General features: G+C 38.2%; 1 protein-coding gene across 1 annotated transcript in view; it reads right to left on the bottom strand.

Annotated features, from left to right (window-relative positions):
• The window catches only part of hdac8 (histone deacetylase 8), an 89,110-nt gene that overhangs the window by 44,096 nt on the left and 23,096 nt on the right, over nucleotides 1-21,918 (bottom strand). The window contains 3 exon segments of the mRNA XM_051934407.1: nucleotides 2,807-2,885; nucleotides 9,822-9,934; nucleotides 19,398-19,539. Of these exon segments, the coding sequence (XP_051790367.1) occupies nucleotides 2,807-2,885; nucleotides 9,822-9,934; nucleotides 19,398-19,539 (334 nt within the window).

The raw sequence follows: 21,918 nt of genomic DNA, 5'->3' as shown, positions 1-21,918 counted from the left end.
AGTGGAGGCAAAGGAAAAACTTACTATTTGTTGGTTTAAACAGTGGTATAATCAACAAAAGAAAGTTGATTGAGTGACAGAGTGTCGGAGAAACTCGAAAGATCCAAGTTCACAAAGTCGCACAGTGCCCGAAATAAAAAAGAAATCACATATCAAAGTCGCCGTGAAAAGGCGAGTCGTAGCCCACCGTCTGAGTGTCATATGAAAGCTTATTAGGGTACAGACAAAACAAATAGGCACACAGTGGGAAAAAAGCACGAAATGTCAACTTTAATCTCGAAATTTCCACTTTAATCATGTAGTTTATTTTGCCATTAAAGTAGAACATCATAAACTTCATCTTAAAATCGTTTATTTTACTAGTTTCTCAAGTAGCACGTTAAATGCTTTGTTCTGTATTTGATCTTCTATGTGCTCTATGTGTGTGAATCACTACGTGCTTCCGTTCTTTCTCTTTCTCCGACAGGACACAGAATCCATTACATTCGTGATATTACAGCTCTCTGAATAATTAAAATACTGAGATGTATACGTGTTATCATTTTCATGATGATAGGAATGAAAGCATGTTATTAAACATGGGAACACGGTGGCGCAGTGATTGTTCATATGTCACGCAAGAGTCTTGCTGCGCCATGTGCGACCTTCGATGGCTGAGAAGCTACCCAACTTATTTTTCTCTGCTCTGACATTCTCTGCTCCTGAAGGAGGGGTTGTGAGCAGGGGGGCTGTTCGCACAGCTAGACGATACGGACGCTCGTCTAAAAATGCTGAAAGATTACCTTCACGTTGCTCCCTTCTCTGCAGCTGCTTCGTGAAGAGACATGCTGCATGGTGCTTCGCATACTTAAAAGTTCAAAGGGCACGTATTGATTTTTGCTTGTTTGTTTTTCTCTGTCTCTCTCTCTCTCTGACATTCTCTGCTCCTGACGGAGGGGGTGTGAGCTGCTGCCTTCCTTGCCGCAGCTTTGCATACTTAAAAGCCAAACAGCCCTATTGATTTGTTTGCTTTTCTCTCTCTCTCTGACATTCTCTGCTCCTGATGCGCACTCCTTTGAAGAGGAAGATATGTTTGCATTCTTTTAATTGTGAGACGGAACTGTCATCTCTGTCTTGTCATGGAGCACAGTTTAAACTTTTGAAAAAGAGACAAATGGTTGTTTGCAGTGTTTGAATAAAGTTCCTGTCTCTCTACAACTTCCTGTGTTTCTGTGCAAATCTGTGACCCAAGCATGACAATATAAAAATAACCATATAAACATATGGTTTCTACTTCGCAGATTTTCACCTTTTGCGGGGGGGTTCTGGAACGCAACCCCCCGCGATCGAGGAGGGATTACTGTATGTACTGTATATATAGGAGAATAAATTTTTGCTAATACCACCCACACCTGCTACACAGTTTTGGGTACAGGAGCCTCTCAGTGCCTGACACTGTGAAAGAAGTACCACTTTTCTTACTCAATGGCTCAAAGAACAAGACATTATGCAGTGATCCATGGTGGAACACTACATCAGTTTAGGTTTGAGTGTCTTAAAAATATTAATCTCTAGGACAAATCCATTATTTTCATTTTTGGCACCTGAAATTCTAAATTTTCTCAATTGTATAACCTTTACTGATACTATAAAGAAATAAAAATATTCAATTGTCTATATAAACTATATTCAAACAAAATTAATAATAATAAAATGATAAACATCAGGGTCTTGGTTACATTTTTGACCAAGACCTCACATGGCTTAGAGTAACACTCTGCCCCAGATTAGTGAAAAGGGCATTCCTTCCATTTCATAATGAAGAAAATTACTATGTTCTGAATGACTCTGATTGCTTAGATGTTTATATACTTCTTGCCACTGGTCATTTCAGAATTCTGTAACAGAGTGGCTGAGGCAAATATTGATTTAACTCTGTAGTCTGTTCAAAGTTTGGCATATTTTTATGTATGCTAAGTACTCAATAAAACATTTATAAAATGGTTGTACATGTTGGGACTCTGCTCTAATAATCCAAAAAAGCTCCTGCAACTGCCACCCTCATATAATCCTGTGTGGACTCTGCTTAATAATGGTTAAGACAAGCTCTTGTAAATATCAACCTTATATATGAACTTAACTATGGTACGACTATACTGTAGTCTCATAATGATTTGAACATTAGATGCCTTGCAAGAGGTTAATTTTCATAAAAGACCATATGAAAGAGTCTTCTGGGACTTTCCAAGGAAGGAACAGTAAATTAACTGTTTTTACATGCACATGAATAAATTATTAATTACCTGTGACTGACTCTGGTATTCTTCAAATCTTTAACCACCACAGGTACAAATAATTCATTAGTTTTCAGGATACTGATTACAATTACTATGAACCTTTACACAGTGTGGTGCATTTTGTCTTCAATCACGTCACCCTGCAAATTCTGTTCACCTGTGTGACCTGGAAACTGGAAACGCCTTATTTCATTTAGGAGTGACAGAGTCAATGGGCTGCATATTTATAAAATTATCTCAGAGTTATACTTATAAATTGCATGTAGGAGGATCTATAAAAATCATTTCAGTTTAGCATTATAAAGTAATTTGTGCAAATAAATTACAAGATATATTCCAAAAAATAATTATAGATCGATCAATAGAAAGATAGATATTTTGCTGTTGCATGAAGAGAAGTTCCAAGGAAGATAAAATAAAGTGAGAATTCATGACAGTTGATATTGTCTACATTTTGACATAAAACTTCTGATTCTAAAATGCAAGCAAAAATCTTAAAATGTAGTAATTAAAAATTCAGCTAAACTTACCTGGAAAAAAATCCTGGAGAAAACTTGTGAAGAGAAACCGTCATCACTTTAGAAGTAAAACTAAAGGCATCTTCCACTCCTTCAAAAAATTAGAAAGTTTACTGCAGGTCAGCATTGTGCTCAAAATCATAATGTAATGCATCATTTACAGTCATTGCAGTAAGATTTTCAAACTTCAGGTCCTTTGGATAACACTACAGCTAAGTCCTGGGTATAAAAAAAAATTGGACCAATGGTTTCTCTGCCATTGTGGACAGTCATCATGAAAAACCACCAATCCTTGGGCCTGCTAAGTGTTTATTTTAATTTTCCCTGTCACATTTAATTACAGTCCATGCAAGTAGCACATTGTCCCTTTATATTTTTGCACTGTTTTGTTGTCAATTAATATCCCAGAACGACAAAGTGAAAACAGGCTTTTAAAAAATTTTAAAAGATTACTAAAAATAAAAAATTGAAATTGACACAAGTATTGAGAACTTTTACTCAGCATTTAGTTGAAGCACCACCCATTTACAACCGGAAGTCTTCCATGAGTATGATTCGACAAGTGCCACACACCTGGGGCCTCATGTATAAACGGTGCGTACGCACAGAAATGTTGCGTACAAACCTTTCCACGCTCAAATCGCGATGTATAAAACCTAAACTTGGCATAAAGCCACGCACTTTTCCACAGTAACTCATACCTTGGCGTACGCAATTTCTCCGCTCGGTTTTGCAGACTGGCGGCACCCAGCGTCAAAGCAGTGCTACTGTTCCTGCGTGATCACCCTTTCTTTCTTAGCTCCACATTCCTGACGTGGCTTTATAAATACACTGAAACTAACTGCATATTGTTTATTAGTGTAATGAATCTGATTGTAATTAACCTGCAGCAATATAATGGTCCAGGGAATAGCCATAGTATTCCAAATACAATAACTGCATTAGCGTTGTTACTCTCAATGCATCTTCTTCTTCTTTCAGCTGCTCCCGTTAAGTGTTCCCACAGCAGATCATCTTTTTCCATATTACTCTCACTGCACCACTCGGAGTATTTATATCACTGTATCTGAGTGGGGAATCACAGCAGCAGCTGATCGGAAAGAGAATTATCGGTATACAGCATGAAGCAGACGCTGCCTCAGCCACGGCAAAACACTTTAGAGACATCCCTGTACGGACCTCGCGGTTTAGAAAAGGTTTCATCCCAAGAACTCTAAACGCACTCAATCAGTCCATCAAGTGCTCCTTGTAGAACTGTTTGGACTTATAAGTACAATTACCTCACTGTAAACTTGCACTACAGTTATAATATTGCACAACTTGTGCCACTTTATAAAGCGCGTATTTACATATGATGACGATATCATTTTTAAGATGAAATGCAGCAAAATATGTTGATTATATTATACAGATAAAACTTTAACTTCATGTAAATAATCTGTATTGTTAATAATTTAACATGTGAGGACACGGTGCCGCAGCGCTAGCTAGTTCCTGCATTGCGTTGTATTCTTGCGCTGACGCGACACTGGAAGGATAGACGGATAGAATAATTAAACATGTACTACGAAGATATTTCAATGTTCCTTAAAAGTTTTGAAGAATCGGCGTTCTAAGCTTACAAATGGCTTCACATCTATTACAGAGCTGATTGTGTGGCAATTGGGTATTTGGAGAAAGAAAAGTAAGGACAGGAATTGGGGGTTAGTACGTTTGAAAGAGACAGTACTGCTGTGATAAATTATTTCATCGAAGGTTGCGCATGGCGCCGCAAGCCTCTTGCGTGAGATATGAACAAGCACTGCGCCACCGTGTTCCCATGTTTAATAACATGCTTTAACTCCTATCATCATGAAAAAGATGTCACGTATACATCTCAGTATTTTAATTATTCAGAGAGCTGTAATATCACGAATGTAATGGATTATGTGTCCTGTCGGAGAAAAAGAAAGCCCGTTTAAGAAGCAGGTAGTGATTCACACACAGAGCACAAAGAAGATCAAATACAGAACAAAGCATTTAATGTGCTACTTTAGTTACAATGGGATTTGAGAAACTAGTAAAATAAACGATTTTAAGATGAAGTTTATGATGTTCTACTTTAATGGCAAAATAAACTACGTGATTAAAGTGGAAATTTCGAGATTAAAGTTGACATTTCGTGCATTTTTCCCCACTGTGTGCCTATTTTTTTTGTCTGTACCCTAATAAGCTTTCATATGACACTCAGACGGTGGGCTACGACTTGCCTTTTCACGGCGACTTTGATATGTGATTTCTTTTTTATTTCGGGCACAGTGCGACTTTGTGAACTTGAGCCTTCGAGTTTCTCCGACACTCTGTCACTCGATCAACTTCCTTTTGTTGATTATACCACTGTTTAAACCAACAAATAGTAAGTTTTTCCTTTGCCTCCATTTGGTATTCGCTGAAATTCTTATATTTTCCCCCGTGCTTTTCCCATTGTCTTTTCTCAGAAGGCTATTTATATTGATTTGCATATTCAAAGAGGCGTAATTCTGGGAGGAGTTGGGGCGGGACAGAAGGCGCGTGCACGTGCGTTAATTTTCACGCTGATCGGGATTTATGTAGTGGAAGAACGTGAAAGTTTGCGTGCGCACAGATTCCTGCATCTGGATTTTTCTGTGCGTACGCACAATCCCTCTTTTGTGCTTACGCCATGTTATAGTGTGAGTTCCACGCGCGGCATTATACATGAGGCCCCTGAATTTTTGGATTGTCTGCCATTCTTCTCTGCAGATCCTCTAAAGTTCTGTCAGGGTTGGATGTAGACTGATGATAGACAGCTGCTTTCACGTCTCTCCAGAGATGTTCAATTGGGCCAAAGTCCAAGGTCTGATTAAGCAATTCAAGGACATTCACAGAGCAGTCCTTAGACGCCTGTGTTGTCTTTGCTTTGTGTTTAGGGTCATTGTTCTGTTTGAAGGTGATTCTTCAACCCAGTCTCAGGTCAGGAGCACACTGGAGTAGGCCTGTTACAATTATTACATAATTTCCTGATTGCAATTATTTGAGCTGACCATGATTATTTTGCATAATTATTAGAATTGCTTCCATTTATCTGTATTAAAATAGCTGGATGACACAGAAATGTCTTATTTCTATCACTATTTCCACATCATTTTCCACCATGTATTGTGTGACTGGCACTCATTTAATGACATTCAGAGCTGGGGAACATTACTTTTAAAAGTAACTTAGTTGCATTACTCTTTACTTACAAAAAAGTATCGAAATATTTGCTTATAATAAAATGTGATACAAACAGTGTTTTACTGTTGCATTACTCTTTCTTCTTTTGTATGAAAACTGGAGATTTCACTGGCCAGCATTTGTGATTAAATCCTAAACCCAAGAGCTTTCATGAAGATGACCACAAATATAACCAAAATTTGATCATTCTTGTGTTTTATATATAATATAGCTGACCTAGGTTGGAACCGGAAAGGGACATGCACCACAGGTGGCCAAGAGCAGTCTGAATGGTCAGAATACCTGTAGAAATTGGCAACATAAAAAGCAGCCTCCTGAGTAGCGCAGGCGGGCCAGACACAGCAACTAGAGACCCCTGTGATCTCATGTCCCAGATGGCTGCTAAAACACATCAGCTTCTTGCCATACACCTAGCGCTGCTGCGAACATCACTGGCTCACTGTGACCAAAAAGTGGGTGGATTAAAATTTACACCTCAGTACATGCAAGATAACATGTATACTTATAGTTTTTGTTCATTATTTTTTGATTTCACTGATCTGTACTGGCTTCAAGAGCTGTAAGGGGTAAATGCAGCCAGATGTGGCGACATGCCACTGCTTGTACATGATGGGTTTTCTAAAGTGGTGAATTTCAAGGAGAGGCAGGTTACACAGGGGAAGCAGGTCATCAAAGTACAAGATAGACATGCAAAACTATTTAAAGTGCATTTCAAAGTACAAGATAGATATGCAAAACTATTTAAAGTGCATTTCTTCATTATGTAGGTCACCCACTCACAAGAACATTATACTCGACCTCCTTTAACCATTTTAGTTAATGTGTCTGACACTCCACTTCCTCTTTTTCCTTTTAAAGCCAGTAATAACATGCACAACTCCTCTTCCATCAACAGAGTCTCGCTTTCTCTGCTGTGGCATTGTTAGGTTAGAGACTTTGACCAAACACTGTCAACTGCTGACTAGCAGAATGTTAACGTGCTGATAGAACAGGCTGCCACAAGTATACAAGTATTGTTTTGATTGATAACCTCAAGCAAGCTTCACATGGAAAGGCAACGTCTTGAAGTAAAAAAGGCAATACTTCTGCAAAATAACGCAGTAATTTCTTTTCTGAATGGCAAGAATAATCTTCCATAGAAACACAGTAACATTTTTTTTTTAACTAACACAGGTATTTTACTTCAAGAAAATAATTCAACACACACTGCCTCTGACAGACGTTCTGTACAGCTGGCAGCATTGTGACCACTGTGAGATGTTGCTTTAAGCCAGATGTTAGTGTTCCTTGCCCAATTTCTGCCTAGCCAGTGAAAAGTATGATTGAATACGGTTATAGATGACAGGGATGGATGTTTTCATTTATATCTAATTATATATTATTATTATTAAATATATCTTTTATATTTATATAGTTAAATCTTTACTCACAGTTATTTGTATAACAATTATTTGGTCAAATAAAATTTCATGACTGTGGCAGCCCTATTCTGGGGCTTGTGAAAATTCTAAAGACACTGTCTAACCATGGCCCTTGTTTCATGATTGTTCAGTTTGGCTGATTGGCCAGCTCCAAGAGGAGTTGTGGTTGTTCCAAACATCTTACATTAAAGAATTATGGAGGCCACTGTGCTCTTCGGAATGTTCAATGTTGCAGGAAATTCTTCGTAGTCTTCTCCAGAACTGTATCATGAGGCAATCCTGACTCTAAGCTCTGAAGACAACTCCTTGGATCCTTTTTTTTGTCTAATATGCCCTGTCAAGTGTGGGATCTTATATAGACAAGTTTGTGCCTTTCCTAATCATGTGCATTCAACTGAAATGCACATAATCTACACCTTGTTTGGAGTCTGTTGGCAGACTAGTACATCACTGGAAAGCTTAAAAAGACAACTTTTAATGGTATGGTCAAGTGAAACTTTCAAAGATCTAGGTTTCTTTTATCAAGGTTGACTTCACCTTGCAAAATGTATTTGTTATTACTTTTGGCTATTAAAATGCAATGACAGGCTTGGAGTAACAAGTCAACAGTCAAGGTTGTTTTTATTAAATACGAGGATTCAAAGAGAGTGAGTTTAGTGTCATGTCAGTGAATTCATTGTAAGTTCAGATGCTCATATCTCTGAAAGTCATTTGAACAACACATTAATTTTTTAGTTTTTTTTTTAAAGCAGATACTCAGTATTTTCTTGGCAATTAAGTGAAAGCATTTTAACCCCCACCCCCAACATCTTTTCTGAGGCTTGAAAACTAGATTAGTTTAGTCATTATATCTGTTATCTCATTTGTAGCTGAGCTGATAACATCATGCTGAATTTCATGTCCTGTTTCAGATAAAAAAAAAAAAAACACTTCCTTGTTATGGTGTATTACTCTGCATGTGTGACTTGTTAACATTTCACATGTGGAGTATTTAAGAGTCAGAGATTACATTTCAGGTACTGTCTAACTTACCTAAAAATAAAAGACTCTTGACAGACATTTGAAAAAAGCAAAAAGTCTTTGTTTAAAAATTATAAAGTTATCAACTAACCACTTAAGTGTAAGATTTCTCACCTGCCTCTTTTAACAAAAGCTCATGTAATTGCTTGACCCTTACTTATTTCCCATTTTCAAACTTGACTCATTCAAAGAATGAATGAATTAAATAGTTGATTAATCTGTGCCATCATTCTCCCCACATCATGCACAAGACAACGTGGATTCTGATGAGGTAAGAAAGGAGAACAACTCATAATGGGCGGCACGGTGGCACAGTGGTAGCGTTGCTGCCTCACAGTAAGGAGACCTGGGTTCACTTCCTAGGTCCTCCCTGAATGGAGTTTGCATGTTCTCCCCGTGTCTGCGTGGGTTTCCTCCCACAGTCCAAATACATACAGGTTAAGTGAATTGCTGATCCTAAATTGTCCCTAGTGTGAGCTTGGTGTGTGAATGTGTGTGTGCGTGTGCCCTGAGGTGGACTGGTGCCCTGCCCGGGGTTTGTTTCCTGCCTTGCGCCCCGTGTTGGCTGGGATTGGCTCCAGCAGATCCCCCCGTGACCCTGTGTTAGGACATAGCGGGTTGGATAATGACTGACTGACTGACAACTCATGATTAAGTTTCACTATTTTTTTTAGAAGAAAATTTGATAAGATTTGAATCATTGCATAAAATATTTTTACAGCTGCTTGCTAACAAGTATTATGATGAATAAATTGCTATTAGAACTAAGTAAAATCATGTCATCTATTGGTCTTCTCTGGAGTTTCAAGGGCTTTAATGTATTTTAATATTAAACACCTACCATCTCAGAGGAGGTGACTCTGCATATTTCACATAGGCATATTGTATCCACATGTTTCGCATATAAAAGTTGTCAAATTTGTATGTAAAATGCATCATCATGATTGCCATAAGAAATTTATCTAAATTCTTTAAGCAGTTTTAACTTGTGATACTAAATGGAAAATTTATTCTTTAGCACTTTTAAAAATTTATACTTGCTGAAAAACCATATTAAAATCTATAAAATCTTTACATTTTTAATTAGTATTTAATTAAAAATATGCTTATATTTTTTTAAACTTTCAGTATTTTACAAATAATTTGACCAGGTGTTAAAAACCAACAAAACCACCAAGTTAAAAAACTGACATAATAAACCATTATTAAAATTAATTTATAAAAAATAGTTTTCTTAAATTATTACATAATTACTACTAGAATTTTAGAAATAACAAAAATATATGTTTAAAATATAAATACTGTTTATTTATCGGCAAACATAAAGATAAATTCCTTCAAAATTCTCTTACCATCACCATGATGTAAGTCCATGTCTATGTACAAGACTCTCTCATATGTTTGCCGCAATCTCAATATTCCAAGGACAGCATCATTGACATAGCAAAACCCAGAAGCTTCATCTCTTGAAATTTAAAAAAAAACAAAAAAAAAACAAAACTGTAATGAGATGGTAAAATAATGCATTTTAATTTCATACATAAGTGTATTTTGTGAACGCTAAAACAGTTGAATCAAGAGTCCAAAGCCTAATGTATTAAAAAAAACCTGTTACCCTCAGAAATGTGCATATGCCATTTCTTCCTTAAAAGTCTGGATTTATAAAACACTAACATGGCATGGAATTTGGCTTAAAGTTACAGGCAAGTACTACGCAGAATGTACCAATGACAGACTAAAGTAAGTTTTCAGGGATTGCAGTGATCGTTTGGTTCATGATGATGATGATCTTAAAAGCCAATTTAGATATTTGGCTCATGATGATAACTATTGTAAAAGCCAATTTAGACGCTCTATAGCTGTCCTCTTTGAGTTGTATGCTGATTTGAGACCTACATTACAAAGACCATCACAGGATCCCTGTTCCATTACAGGCTTTAACAACTGTAGGGTATTTAGCGACAGGTGCTTTTCAGCTTGAACTGGCTGACTGATCAGGACTCTCATAGTCATCTCTAAGCAGAGTCGCAGCATCTGTATGGGATGGTATACTTAAAATGCTATCCAGATACATACAATATCCTTACCATCAGGTTAGAACAAAAAAAAAAAGAACAAAAGGCAATTTGTGGCAATTGCTGATTTTCGTAATGTGATAGCTACAATTGATTGCACCCATGTTGTGATAAAGGTGCCACCATGGAATCATTTTGCTTTTGAAAACAGAAAGCACTTTCATTCAATCAATACTCAATGAACATATGATCCTCAAATGTGTCCGACTAATGCTGTTGCACAGCTCATCCCACAATTTATTTATTTTATCAAATAGTAGTGTGGAAAGCAGACTTAAGGGTCATGCTGAGTGTGAAGGTTGACTTAATGGTAACTAAGCCTAGTTGAAAGGATTGAAATAAAGTTTAGTACATTACAGACAAATTATATAATCTTTCTTTTGAGGAAAAGTAGGTAGAGGAGATATAATGAAAGGCATTCCTGCACACGGTAGGAATGTTGATTGCTTAAAATTCAATAAGACAGCCACTAAGGAGAGTAATGTTGGATTAATCCAATATTTTGGCAAGATTCCTACTTTATTTACCTTATGTGTCTCTGTTATAGCATGGGGTCTCCGGCCTTTAGACTTATATCAAGGTAACTGAGGCACACTCGTTTCAAGAAAAAGAATACAATTTATCAAGCAGCAAAGAAATATGATAACGGCATATACACAGTATATTGAAATATAAGACTGGACACAGACAGATGAGACAGGCAAACATATTACATATAGGCTGGCTCTTTAATGGGATTTAGAGTTCTTCTTTATCTTGACACAGAAAATAGATTTACAATATCAAGTCTTTGATGGATGATGTCCAATGTGTGGAGCTGGTGTTTTGTTGTTGCTCCAGGTTCAAATGGAAGATTCTTCATGCATTGGAGTGCACTCTTTTTCTTTGCCGCATGTTCATGGTCACTGCTGTGCTGCTACGTTCTCATGTTGCCGTCTGCTGTCTTTTGCCACTTCATAGGTCAATTTTTGCCCAAGAGTTTAGATGCTGAAGCTCCCTCGAAGTAATGGCCCTTCCTAAGTAGACAGGGCTCAGTGTTTAGCTTGACAGACTGTATCTTGGCTCTTAGGTTCACAAAGAGAAAAGTTTGTTGGTTTAAGCTCTCCAAGCAAGAGACTTATAGCTTTTAGTTTAAGATCAGGATTCAGATGTTTTCAGTCACTTTGTAGAGTTCCCCTCCCTGACAGAACCCCAGGAAGAGTACCCAGAGAGAATCCTTGAACTTCTCTCAACTTGCCATTTTCTCATCTCCTCACACTACTTTTTTTGTGGTGCATGTGGTTTTTAAAGGAAGGTCTTTAGGTATTTTTTGTACTACAAAAGCATAGCAGAATAGACTGCACACTTTGACCTACAACACAATCAGTGATAGAATAGACCGTTGGTTCATTAAAAGGTAGATGGCAGCATTTGGACTCATGTGACAGTGTGGGTTGGCTCCTTGCTCCCACTTCTATAATGGGAGCCTTTTGAACCCACCACCGTCAGTACCATAACTGAGATGAGCGTGGCAGATGAGGACAAAACACAATTGAAGCATGGGGAAGGTGCAAAGTGCTCAGTGCTATTATTAAAATAAAGCGTTTCAAAAGGTGCAGTGCTCCAAAACTCTTCCATAAATAATTTATAAACTGAAGTAAAATAGGAGGTTAAAAATCATTCAATAGAAAAATCCTTTAAAAACAAGGTTAAAACAATGCAAAGCAGGAAACTCATTAAAAATCTGCAAGCCCTGGTGCCTTCCTTTAAAACTGATGCCTCTCCAGCTTATCCTATTTGGACCTTGCAGCCCAGAGAGACGTTGACCAGCAGCTGCAAACACCCATCTCATCCAGCCTGTGTCCCACCGTCAATCCCACTGCATCCACGGGCAATCCCAAGACCTACTCCACCCAAACCGCTGACAATCCAGACTCCACCTGGCATAGGTGTACTACGCTTCCACAGCTGCCAATGGCTCCACCCGGAAAAAGTAATCCAGAGGATGATGGTCACTCCTGCTCCCAAAGTGCTCAACAGGAGGGACCCATAGCCCTCTTCCTGAGCGATGGCCACACGCTCCTTTTAGTGCTTCACTCCCGTCCACCTGCTTCCATACATTACATCGGCTTGTTTTCTCTCTCTCTCCAGCCTGCTTCTTCTCCTGTCTTTCAACCCCCGTTCTCTTTTCTTGACTCTCCCCTCTTTTGATCTTGTGCTCCTCTTTATAGGCCTGGGAGCTGCTGCAGGCGTAATCATCTGATTGCTGATAATAAGGCAATCAGACTGCCTGCATGTGCCAGCAAGGCAATGCACGGATGGCTGAATGTCTCGCACCAACCTGGAGAAGTGGCGTCTTCATGGCAAATCGCTCACATCTGCTCCCCTCCCCAGCACGAGCGAGTGCATTATTTATTTATTAAAACGTCCAATTTTTCTGAGCCACAAACCCACTATACCACAACTCGTCAGGCAGTATACTGCTGTTCAGCTTCATAAACGTTTTCTACATTGTGATGGCTTGTGCAGTAATGCACAGCATAGCTCAGAAGCATGGACGGCCTCAGGACATCAATGCAATGGCAATTCAAAGAGGTTTGGATGTTGTATGTTGTAAGTAATGAGACTAGTAGTGCAACACTGATATTTACAAAATGATTTTGGATTTAATATAAATTCAATAAGAAAGTTCTTAAAATCTTCTGTGCATATGACCTGTGTCAATTCACTGTGTACTGGTAACAGATTAGGCAATGGCACATTGCTATTGCTCTCTCCAATCAGTTACTTTAACTCATTTTTCTTTCTTCTATTTGTGACTCCTGCTGAAAGACCAGCTAAAAGAAGGTTGACTTGTAATGTGATATTTTAGTTGGAAGTAAAGGAAAAAATCAAGGTTGAGGTCACTTGGTAAATACAGTCAGACCCATTTTTTTAACAGTATTATCCAACTACACTTACAGGAGCTGTGACTGATCTATTACCAGTAGTACATGTTGTTGGCATCTTTCTAATAGTCTGAGTTACTGGATGGACGACTGTCAAAGCTAAAGATTTTATTCTAATGCATCAGAAATAGTAAATCACAATCTTGGAATAACCAGGAATTAGGTATACATCATTTCACAGAGTAAGGATGACATGAAAGTGAATGCTTTTGGTCATGAGAAAACATATAAGGCTCTCTGCCTATGACTACCATGGTGGGCTGGCGCCCTGCCCGGGGTTTGTTCTTGCCTTGCACCCTGTGCTGGCTGGGATTGGCTCCAGGAGACCCCTGTGACCCCTTGTTAAAATATAGAGGGTTGGAGAATTAATGACTGACTGCCTGCCTATGACTTAATAATTAAATATCTGTGAATTCAGATCAATGACTTCCTACTTTTTAAAATCAGTTTGATGACCTTTATTTAAAATCACTGTTCAATTACTTTAAAGAGAAGCACTCTCAGAAGAGTATTTTTTCATGGTGTCTATCTATACTAAGAGACCATTGCTGGCAAGATTTAAACAGCTTCTCACAGAAAATGAACACATATCATTTTCTTAACCCACTGATCTAGGGCAGAGTGGCAGGGAAGCTGGAGATTATCCTAGCAAGCAAAGCATGCTACTGTTAACTGGACCTTTAGATATCTTTTGTAAGTTTAATATTAAATTGTACTCCTATCCTATACAATAATTACATGACAATATAAAATTTAAGTCATTGTGCAGCATATAATTGACTTTGGACTCTAAGCATAATTGTGGAATCTCCAAAGTAAACCTGTGATCATTGAAAACTAAACAAACTTCAAATATATTATTTTCATGTGAATGTCTTCCTGGACAAGGTGTTTGCAGGCTGAAAAGGGTGGAGCAGTGCAGTAACAGGGTCATGAGACTTTCTAAGAGAGGGAACGAGGCATTAGCTAGAATTACCAGTGTGTGTTATCAGGCCAGGGCAAAAGGAACATCGCTGTCAGTTGGAAATAAGCCCTATAAATGCACTGGATGCCCTGGAAAGGTAGGACACAGAAGAACCCAGAAAGGAGAGAGAAAAAGCAATCCAATAGGAAATCATTTTACACCCTTTAACTATAGGACCAGATGACTAACACTGCTGGTAGAAAAAGTGTACAGCCATAGAGGGCTGAAGATGTCCCTATAAAAGGGAAGTTAGCAGAAGGGCTGCCTTTGAGATATGGTCCCTTTCAAAGTAGCTGAAGACTGAAGGATGTAGTAACATAAGTGGCCACTAGCAAAAGCTCAGTAGCTACAGCACAGTTTAATTCTTCCCACCTAGGATTGTGACCTTAGCAGTGGAGGGTCTTGTGTGCTTGAATGAAATTTAAATAAAGAATGTTGAGAGGTACATGCTCCTGATGAGGTTACTATTGTCAATTTTAGCAAAAGAGGGGACCAAGCAAACAACAATCCAAAAATTACTCTAATAACAGTTTCAAATAAATCTAAGAGAACCTTGACCAAAAAAATTAACTTGGACATACTACTAGAGCGAGGCATGGCAGTGGTATTCTCTGGTGGGTGCCTATTGTCTAGGTCAGCCACACAGTCCATTCCTGCTCAGGTAAAAAATGACATTGAGTTGCTATGCCCAATTAATCACCTACAAGATGAAGCATGAATGTCATGTGCCATTTAGGTGATGGGCATGAGTGGAAAAATCCATGCATATCCATGCATAGTACTTGGATGGGAGACCACATAGGACAAGCTTGGGTTGCTGCCGGAAGAGGTGTTGGTGAAGCCAGCAGAAGGCACTTACCTTGTGGTCTGAATGTGGATCTCCATGCCCCAGTGCTGTGATAGGGACACTGTGCTGTATACATGGTGTTGTCTTTCAGATGAGACATAAAACCAAGGTCCTGATTCTCAGTGGTCATAAACAATCCTTGGGCATCCTTCGTAAAGGGCAGGGTATATTCCAAGGTCCAGGGTAAACTGCCCTCCATGGCCTAGTCATTCTGGCCCCCTAATTATTCCCTGTCACCGCTTAATCAAAGAACAGCTAATGTGTGGTGAGTGTACATGACTGCCATCACATCATCAAGGTGGATGCTACACATTAGCGGTGGTTGAAGTGGTTCCCCACTCATTAAGTGCTAAGAGTAGTTAGAAAAGCACTATACAGTAATCCCTCACTTAACGCGGGAGATAGGTTCCAAGGCCAACCGCGATAACTGAATTTCCGCGAAGTAGGGACACTATATTTATTTAATTATTTAACGTGTATTTGGACGTTTTAAAACCCTCCCTGTATTGTTTACAACCCACCATTTACTCTATTAAAAACAGGGACAACTGCTAAGCAATATGAAATCGGTAGATAAGTTTACACTTACTGTATAGCGAAGTACACGTAGCAGCTTGTAGGCGGTCATGACGTCGTCGACCTTGTTGCAAAGATTCCTAAAGCAGATTCCATCCAGACTACTGCCTTATCACGTCCACTTGCAACTCATTTTGCACCCTAGTTAAAGGACACTGCGGCCGTAGATCTTATATGCTTTTCCTCCTTTTTAAATAAAAAGAATCGATGTCCTGCAGCGGTGTAGCTGTTCCCTTCCTTCAACATATCCAAAACTTTTACCTTTTCTGCAATCATTTGCATCTTCTGTTGGTGCTTGGACACGGCCCCTGAAGCATTAGCACGTTAATGATGAATGAGTGAGATGAGACTTCCTGGTTAATGCAACACTCCGTCGCTGAGCCAATCAGCAGCACACAGGAACTTAACTGCGTGCTCTGATTGGGTAGCTTCTCAGCCATCCGCCAATAGCATCTCTTGTATGAAATCAACTGGGCAAACCAACTGAGGAAGCAAGTAAAAAGACCCATTGTCCGCAGAAACCCGCGAAGCAGCGAAAAATCTGCGTTATGTATTTAGATATGCTTACATATAAAATCCACGAAGTCGTGAATCCGCGAAAAGTGAACTGCGAAGTAGCGAGGGATTACTGTATAAAGAATTATTATTATTATGATGATGATGATGATGTACCAGAGTACTTAGGCCAAAGGTAAATATTTTACTCTGTAATCTTGTGATCTTTTATGGAGTTGTATGTTCTGGGGAATTAGGTGTTGAGGTGTCAAATGACCACCACTTGGCAGGTTGCTGCCTTTGACAGATGAACCAAAAGGGTAGTCAGGGTGTGCTGGGAATTAAGAATATACTTCAGCTTGGCATGAGTGAAGCTCTCACCTCTGGAAGAGCTCCCCTATATCTTGAGAAAAGTCAGGGATATGGAGTCTGAACAGACCTCAATAGAAACATTCTGTAAGATGTTATGCAGGAAGAAAAAAAAATCTCAAAAATGCCAGAAGATAACACAAACAGTTCTACTGGGTTGCAACAAAGGAAAGCTCATCTGTATTTTTAACCTCAAACTTTACTGTTGGAAAAAAACTGGCAAAGAAGAACTGAGAGATGAATAAAACCAAAAGATACAAGCCAAGGTCAAAATCAGAAGAGCAAAACACAGGTATCAAACCAGAAACAAACCCTAAATTGAAGTGAAAAGTCAGAGCCAAAGAGTCTATTATCTAGTGTAAGAGCCAATCTTAGAAAGTTAATGCTTTAAGTTAAACTCGTATTAGTGTTTGTTTAATTTGAATAGAACTTGTTTTTCTTTCATAGCTATAAATTATGGTGAAATAGAACCTTCTCGGCTATATCTGCAAAACTATGTATTAATTAAGTCAGTTTGGAATTAGTCTCATTGCTAGCATGGACTGATAGACCCGTTTGTAGTTTGTAAATGAGACAGGCATACAGTTTCCTGACCATTTAGAAATGGTTTGAATGTATGAGCAAACTTAAATAAATGAAAAGATAAAAACCATAAACTGAATTTTCTTTAAGGAAGGACTAGAAAAATCTTCTCTATTTTTGTGTGAACTGCTTCTCTTTGAATTTTTACTAAAGCTTTTAAAAACGGAGAAATTTTGTCTGTGGAATCATTTCGATGCATCACACGTTTGCTAAAATCCCATGAAGCAAACTAAAGCTGCAGAACTTTGGTAATTTTGGGTAAATGTAGCTATACCTACAAATACAGAAACAAAAAAAAAATTATGCAAGGTTATCCAAAATCACAGATGGCTAGGAAATGGCCGGTGCTGACCTTTTAACAAAATCATTGCGCCCGTGAAAAACAAAATGACAATGGATCAAGACAATAAAATAGCTTAACTTATTTAAATAAAAAAACTACAACCATGAAAAGATTTTTAAAAAAATATTAGAAAAAAATCAAATGTTAATATAGCAAAAAGGATCACAATGAACTCATTGTTAAAATAACCCTCCTTCTACAGCACAGTCTCTGAAAGCGCTCATCTGGTCAATGAGGGAACAGAGTATGGAAACAAGAGAACAGTTATGGACATGAATTACACTGAATCAAACTCACACACAATATTTCTCACACACATTTCCTTTCCAGTATTCAATTATAGAGCCACGCCGACAAGAATCTAAGATAGACTGAACATTTTATTCTTCTTCGAGGTGGCTGATCATGAATATGATAATATTTTTAATATTTGATTCTTCATTGGTGGTTCTGTCCCTTTATGAGCCACTTCCAGAAGGTTAAAAATTACAATTTCATTCATAACATTGTGGGGTATCGTTTTAGACAATTTTAAGGTCAAGTTATGTTGAATATAATGTTATATTTAATCCTTTACTTTGGACCTAGCTCTCTATGGACCTCTATCAGAGGGTAAAAATGACAAATTTCTACTACAATCCTGAATTTGCAGGCTTTAACCATTTAAACTGAAGCACACATTTTAATATTTTAAATATGTGATGCAACTATTATTGTTTGTTATGTACTGTACTTCTACCTCATGAAGTAAATCATTGCATTACTTATGAACACCATGAAGAGAGGGTGAAAACCTTTAAATTCCTTTGAACTTACATCAGGGAGGATCTCAGCTGGTCCCACAACACTCGCAAGTTCTAAAGAAATCACAGCAGAGACTGTACGTCTTGAGAAGGCTGAGGAAATTTGGCATGTCAACCAAAATCCTCAGCAACGTTAACAGATGTGCGGTGGAGAGTGTTATTACTAGTTCAATCACAGTGTGGTATGGAAGCTGCCTCCGTACAGGACAGGAAGGATCTCTAATGTGTGATAAAAACTGCACATTTCATCTCTAGAACAGTCTTCCCATCACTCCAGGACATTTATACCACATTTATACTACCAGGGTCATCAGGAGGGCCCACAATATTATTAAGGACAGTACACACCCACAACATAGTATCTTCACACTTCTGCCATTAGGGAGATGCTACAGGAGTGTGAAATTAAGGACAACAGGATTCACAAATAGCTTCTACCCACAGGCCATCAGACTCATGAATAATACATTCATCACTGTTCAATCCACTTTCCATCCGTTCCACTGATTGTTATCCTGTCTGCAGCAAGAGGCACAGAGTACTTTCTTTCTTGAATATATATATATTTTTTTTCTGATTATTTTCTCATTTCTGCCTAATTATTACTTTTAGGCTAATTTCTATCTAATTTATTGCTTGGTGTAACAGAGACTGGCAAAGTAACAATAATAATAATTCTTTATATTTATATAGTGCTTTTCTAACTACTCAAAGAGCTCTCCACACAGGGAATTTCACTGAATGGTTTGAACCAGTGTTTTTTACCATGCATATGACAATAAACTTCTTGAACTCTTAAAAACACCATGAATTTAGGGTGGCTTATGCTAAATCAGACTTTTTTGATACAAGATAAACTTAACCTTTTAAATGCAAAAGGAAGATGTGCTTTCCTTTAACAAAAGCAGCAATACAATGAAATGTAATGAAAACACCTATCCTCTTACTTTTTCGCATGATGCCAACCTCCTGCCCAGTTGATTGCCACTCTACATTTTCTTTCAGTCAAAAGCTGGGCAGCCGTTAGAGAGGCCCCTGCTACAGCAGCAGCATAATCAAAAATGCCTTCTGTTGCAGGGCAGTCATAACCTGGAGACAGAAAAACATATCTTTGGTTTTTTTTTCCCCCAATTATTTCAATGAATAAAAAAATGTTCCAAATAGTGTACTATTTTTTTTTCGAAATATAATATACAGTCATAACTGTACTAACCAGGCATTAATTTTTTTATCTTCAGTTGCTGCTGGGATGTTTGCAAGGCACTAAAATTCTTTGGCAAAGCTTAAGTTTTCATTATGGAATAATTGTTAAATCAAAACTACCTTCTCAAAGAGTTTATAGTCACAGAATCTATTTATTACAAAACATATACAAATACATTTTCAAACACACTTAATTCAATTCAAGGTTAAGAGAGGCAGGACCTGGCAGCAATGTCAAACTAAATCACATTAGGGCCAATATGACTGTGGGAGAAAGACAGGAGAAAGTAACCATTAAAAAAACTCACACAGAAAACGAACAGATATATTGGGAGCAAACCCACATTTGCACAATACAGTAAATAGATATCCCCCTTCTATCCGGTCAAAGGCTTTTCTGCATCCAGAGAAAGGAATGAGATTCAAACCAATGACCCTGGATCCATGTGGCAACAGCACTAACCACTGTATTACCATGCCCCCTAATTTTATGAATTCCTTCAAGGAAATTGTACAGGTAATAAATATGACGCCGGTGAATACAAATTACATCTGGAGTACTCCACAGTAAGATGCATTATAAATTTGAAAGTTATAAAAATAAGGCTCTAATTAAAGATTAAAATAAAGCCACACAATTGAAATCATCATGTATAGTCAAGCATGGCAGAGATTTAAGTCTCAATAGGACTTATGATACAGTATATCACATCCCTACAAAACAAGAACCTAAGGAATCTAAAGGCTAAGACAGCTATCAAGCAGAATTTTAAAATCCTAATATTCTCCTTAAGACATCAATAAAACTTCACTGCTTAATGATCAATCTATTGTTGTAAATTACTATACATTGCCAGATTGTTCAATCTTAGCCAAGGTTTGGGAGACAAGATGGGGCGGAATGGTAGGGAAGGAAAGGTGGAAGAGCAATCACTTATTCTATGCTCACAGTGTCATTCTAAGACGTAACTGTCTGCATGGTTCAACACTGGAGTTTTAAAAAGTTCAAATGAATCAAAATACAATTGAAAAATGATATTAAAAATGTCAAAAATATTAAAAATTATATTTTGATCACTTTATCTCTGACTTTGTTTGAAGATAGAGTTACCAGTTCCTTTATAGAAGTGAGCAAACCTCTTGTATGCCTGCTCAAGAAACTTAGGCTGTGCTCAACCATGAACTTTTACTGACTTCTGTTTCTTCCTTTCCACACCTGTTGAAGTACCCTTTGTAATCCTCAGCCAGCACACTTCAATAAAGCTACAAATGTGCACTTTTCAAAACTCTTTTGCTTTCTTGCCGCTTTCAATCTAGCGTCAGCAAGCAAGTGACTTAAAAAGAAGTGGACAGGTAATGGACAACCCATCTCCTCAAGGGCCCTTCAAGGAAAGGCTGCCTTAACCTTGTTCCCAAAAACCTCCAAGAACTACCAAGCCCTCTGTCACTGGCATCATCCTGCCCGCCTTCATGTGCGCCTAAAAGGAAGGAGGAATGTGCCATTTCATTGATCTTTAGGTGAAAACAAAGATAAAGCCTTACCTCCATGCAGAAAGATGGTGAAAGCAATTATAAAACTAAACTGTTGTTAAGTGGGTTGCATCCTTCAACAGTGGATGCCTTTTTTTGTGAACACATTGGCTGCTAGTTCTGGTAACAAGGTACACGTGTGTACTGAGCCCAGTTCTGTTTACTTTGCTAACTCTTGATTCTATGGCTTCATAGAGCTCTAACATCATCATTAATTTTGCAGATGACACAATGGTGATAGGTTTCATCAGCACTGGAGACAAGTCAGCTTAGAGAATGGAGATACGACTATTGGCTGACTGGTGCAAGTGCAACAATTAGTCTCTTAATGTGGACAAGATGAAAGAGATGATTGTTACTTCAGGAAGGCCATGCTGTCCACATCCCAGTGTACATCGAGGGCTCTGCAGTGGAACAGGTCAAGAACACCAACTTCCTTTGTGTGCACCTGGTCAATGACCTTATTTGGTCAGTTAACACCACCTCCATAGCCAATAAAGCACAGTAGCATCTCCACTTCCTTCAGGGACAGAAGAAGGCAGGACTACCAACCCTTTATCACCACATTCTATATTGGCACCATCGAAAGCATTCTAACCAGCTGCATCATTGTCTGGTTTGGGAACTGCAGCGTCACCGACTGTAAGGACCTACAATGGATACACTGCATAAAGGATTGTTGGGTTGGGGGCTCTGTGGCCTCTATGTGAAGACATATTTGTTTCACAAAACTGT

Source organism: Erpetoichthys calabaricus, chromosome 12 (genome assembly GCF_900747795.2).
Source record: "Erpetoichthys calabaricus chromosome 12, fErpCal1.3, whole genome shotgun sequence".
Lineage (NCBI taxonomy): Eukaryota > Metazoa > Chordata > Cladistia > Polypteriformes > Polypteridae > Erpetoichthys > Erpetoichthys calabaricus.
This window is presented reverse-complemented; position numbering and strand designations above follow the sequence as displayed.